Below are 3,783 nucleotides of genomic sequence, written 5' to 3' on the forward strand. Positions count from 1 at the left end.
GATAAGTACATGTACCTGGTCGGTCCCTCCTTATGCAAGAAGCACAGGGCAGTTGCGCATCACACCGTATCTTAGAAGCCCTGCATGAGTTGCAGGCCTTGGAGGAACGTTGCCGTTGTTCCGGCCGCACTCGGGGACGGGGCATATTGGGCAGGTTTGGGAGACTCAAGGCCGACTGGTGGCAGATTTGAGAGACTCGCTTCTCCCGTGAATTAAATGATCGCGGACCGTGAAAGGGCTAAGCAAGGGATCAACGGATTATTGGAGTTATCATCTCGGCGAGTGAGTCTCGGGAACTGCACATGAGTGTGATGATATGTGGTTCCTGGGATAAGTACGCCTCGGATCGGTCAAGGTTCTTTCGTCCTTTTCCAATCAGCACTGATAACGATCTCAGGTCAATTGCAATTGTTGTGATTGGCCAATTGGGTCGTGGAGTCTTCAAAAAGATACCACTAACACTAGACCAAGCCACCAGGTGTCTATCTTGATAAAGCCAATGCCGCCAGTCCGGAAATAGAACAAGGTCGACACAAGTGCCAAGGATACAACACCCTCATAAGGGATGCTTACATCTCGTTCTTTTCAGCCTCGATCTATTTCTTGTTCGCCGACGGCTGCCAGTTGGGGAAGCCCTGGTCTCTTGACGTGGGAATGGCTGGCTGTTGGGGTAGATGGCGCTAATAACGACCTAGCAGGGTGCACGAACCGAGCCCCTTGTTGGAATGATAAGAAATGTGGAGTTCCGAGACAATGCCTTGGCAGAAAAGATCGATGGTGATAATAGAACATTGTTCTGTTCTGAAGCATGATGATTGTATTGACTGGTCACGAGCCGAAGTAATGCATGGATGTGTATCCGCACCTGACTGGTGAAGCAGCAATGTAGCCGAAAGTTCACCTTACTTCCTCACCTTAAGACTGACTTCAAGGCTAGTTCACATCAGCTTTAATTTCTTGAGAAGTTTGACACGGCAATGGGTTGTAGGTGGGTGTGCTTTTTGTAGTCTTATCGCGTGACTCTGGGCAGAAACCTCTCAACCTTCTCAAGCAGTCCAAGTATGGATCATTCGAGTATCGGATAGACAGTGGATAACACTTTGAATAATGTTTTGGAGAATTAAGATTTTTTTTTACCTATTTGGTGCAGAAGGACTGAGTCCTGGCATGATTTTCTCACATTTTCTCGTCAGACGTATGCTCTAACAATTAAAAGAGGCACTCTCGTAATATAATTTACTTGAGTAAAGTACTGCACTTTTGTTTGACTCATTACAGTCCACGGCGTGTTTCTCACCCTTCATGTTTCCGAAACGCCGCCCACAAAGCACCGGTCCCAGGACCAAAATACGATCGCAACTTATCGATCTCTTCTGCGAACTCGGGGGTTTCGGTAGCGTCTTCATGAAGCTATGAAAATATCAGCACGACGGCAAAGGCTCTTTAGAGTGAGTGAATACAAACCTCTCTGCTTTCCCAGCCTAGGAAGTATAGACCTAATCTCTGGTCTGCCGGGAGCACGGTTTTCTCCGGTTTATAACACGACACTCCAGAAACGTCATTTGTGTTGATGGCATACGCCCAGTAACCCCCAGTAAATCCTAGAAGCTTGTATGTGTCTGTGTAGGTCTTATGCATAGAGTGTTGTAGCGAAGCGTCAGACAAAGGCGCGATGTCGGTAAGTCGAATACATGCCTAGGTAGACACATCAGCAAAGGGATGTAGTCGCAAACGGTGGCGAAGTAAGCGGCAGGGTTGCTTACGAACTCGCAGACTGGTGCTTCAAAGGCCTTTTGTAAATCCGACAATCTACTATCAGCAAATTTGAAGAGCAGAGTCTTCGCATCTTTCGTCAACTCATTGAGTTCGGAAAGTATTGGGCTTCGGTCGCAATCATCTGGCCAGTCTACGAGATTTAGCTTTCTATCTTGTTGAAAGAGAGATACGCATTCCTACGAATTGTCCAACATATCTCATGTCGTTTCCTTGGGAGAGAGAATGGCCTAGGAGACGATGTGTAGCTATAGTATTGTGCTCTCGCACCAGCTGCTGCGGCGCTTTGCCGAAGCTTCGTAAAAGCCTCGGCAGAAATGGTTAAAGGGACCGGGAGCGTGAACCGAATGATTTGTGATAACATTGTGTAATCGAGTTGCAGCAAACTCGATGATTGTTTGCTGCTTGGCTCGATTCTTGACATCTACGAGTTTTCTTGTAGTACGATATTTATCCCTTCGCTGCCGTTGTTGCCTAGCCCGGAGATGTACCGAGCTCCGTGGCGCTGTAAGATCCGGCGCTATTTCGAAACCTCCGTGGTACCGTGCACCGTGATTAGCAATTCGATCCGTCAGCGATCAAATCACAGGGGAGCAACAAGCCTAGGGAGAGACGTGATTACTTCAGCTGAAATGCTTTCGGTGGATTTAAATTAGAACTTGAAGGAGTATGCGTATTTGCGGCTCATAGGAGATCGAACACGTAAACTTTGTATCTTCTGCTCTTGGCACTACCGACTCGATGCGTCCCTCGTCCTCAATCATAGGCGTCCGCACCACAGCGACTAGTCCATACATGTCGCGTGCTTTCTAGAATGTCCGCCAATTTATGATGTTTCCAACCTAGACTGGATACCGCAGAGACTTGATTTGAAAGTCTGTCAAATCTGCGAACTCCTCATTCTCAACGTGTTCATGCACAATGCCATCTACAAGAGCGTCCATGTTAGCAAGTGCTTTGATTCAAGAGCGTTAGGAATCCTTACTCTGTGTATCCAGGGCATCTTGTCGGTCCCTTTGCTTATTCCAGTATACATGGATGCAACCCATAACTCCAAGAAGAATGAAACAAAAGACTAGAAACGACAACATTGTGTATTTGGCAATCTGTACGAGGAAATATTAGCAGTATATTTCAACAGCGAGTTGATTCACTCACATTGTAGTCCGGTGCATCCGACTGCCTGTATGTTTGCGGCCCAATGATGTTGCCAACGGTATATCCAAGCTGGTATGCCGCACCGAAAGCCAGTTTCTTTGTAGAACCACCAACTCCAGCGGTCATGAAGGTGATAACGAACAAAATACAGATGGGGACTAGTTCGAGTTTGTGAGAAATTTTTCAGAAATTTGTATGGGGCCACTTACATTGCATCGTCAGAATGTATCCTCCGTAACGAGCCGTGTTGTTAGCAGCCGGAATGGTGAACATCATTACAACTCCAGTGCAGGAAAGCGCCAAAGTGTACATCCCAGCAATGGTTCGATTGGTATACTTGGCTACTACCAAGGCAACAAATGTGCCAACGACAGCCGCAGCGCCCGGTGCCATACTTAAGAGGGTTGTTTGTTCAGTGGTGAAACCAAAGGCAGAGATGATCGAAGGTCCTGCCAAGGTGAGTTTAAATCACAGACACTGAAGTTAATGATGACTAACCAAATACAGTAATTCCTCCATTTGGTAGTCCAGTAGAAACGAGAATGAGGAAAATTAAGTAGAACCGAGGATCGCAAAAGGCTTCCCAGAGTTGTGACTTATTGAATCTCCAAACTTCTGTTCCGGTTCGATTGCTTCGACATCGCTCGAGAGCAATGACCTTTTCTTCCTCGTTCAACCATTTCGCATCAGTAGGTGAAGCGGCAAGGAAAAACCAAAGCAAAACGCCAAGGGCAAACGTCAACCCTCCCTCAAATATGAAGAGGGCCTGCCATCTAAACGTTTTCGCATGCCAGATTATCCAGGCAAAGAATCCGCCAAATAGATTGCCCCATCCCGAGCTAGTATACCATA

At 46.9% G+C, this 3,783-nt stretch overlaps 1 protein-coding gene across 1 annotated transcript; it reads right to left on the reverse strand.

Moving 5' to 3' along the window:
• Positions 1-2,615: 2,615 nt before the first annotated feature.
• UCRPA7_6631 (putative permease of the major facilitator superfamily protein) lies at positions 2,616-3,243 on the reverse strand (the record flags this gene model as incomplete). Its single annotated transcript, XM_007919168.1, has 4 exons — positions 2,616-2,701; positions 2,759-2,879; positions 2,932-3,089; positions 3,141-3,243. 4 exons carry the CDS (start codon positions 3,241-3,243, stop codon positions 2,616-2,618), a joined length of 468 nt encoding a protein of 155 aa, XP_007917359.1.
• Between the last annotated feature and the right edge of the window lie 540 nt (positions 3,244-3,783).

The sequence above is a fragment of the Phaeoacremonium minimum genome (genome assembly GCF_000392275.1).
Source record: "Phaeoacremonium minimum UCRPA7 unplaced genomic scaffold PA7_03_scaffold_480, whole genome shotgun sequence".
NCBI lineage: Eukaryota > Fungi > Ascomycota > Sordariomycetes > Togniniales > Togniniaceae > Phaeoacremonium > Phaeoacremonium minimum.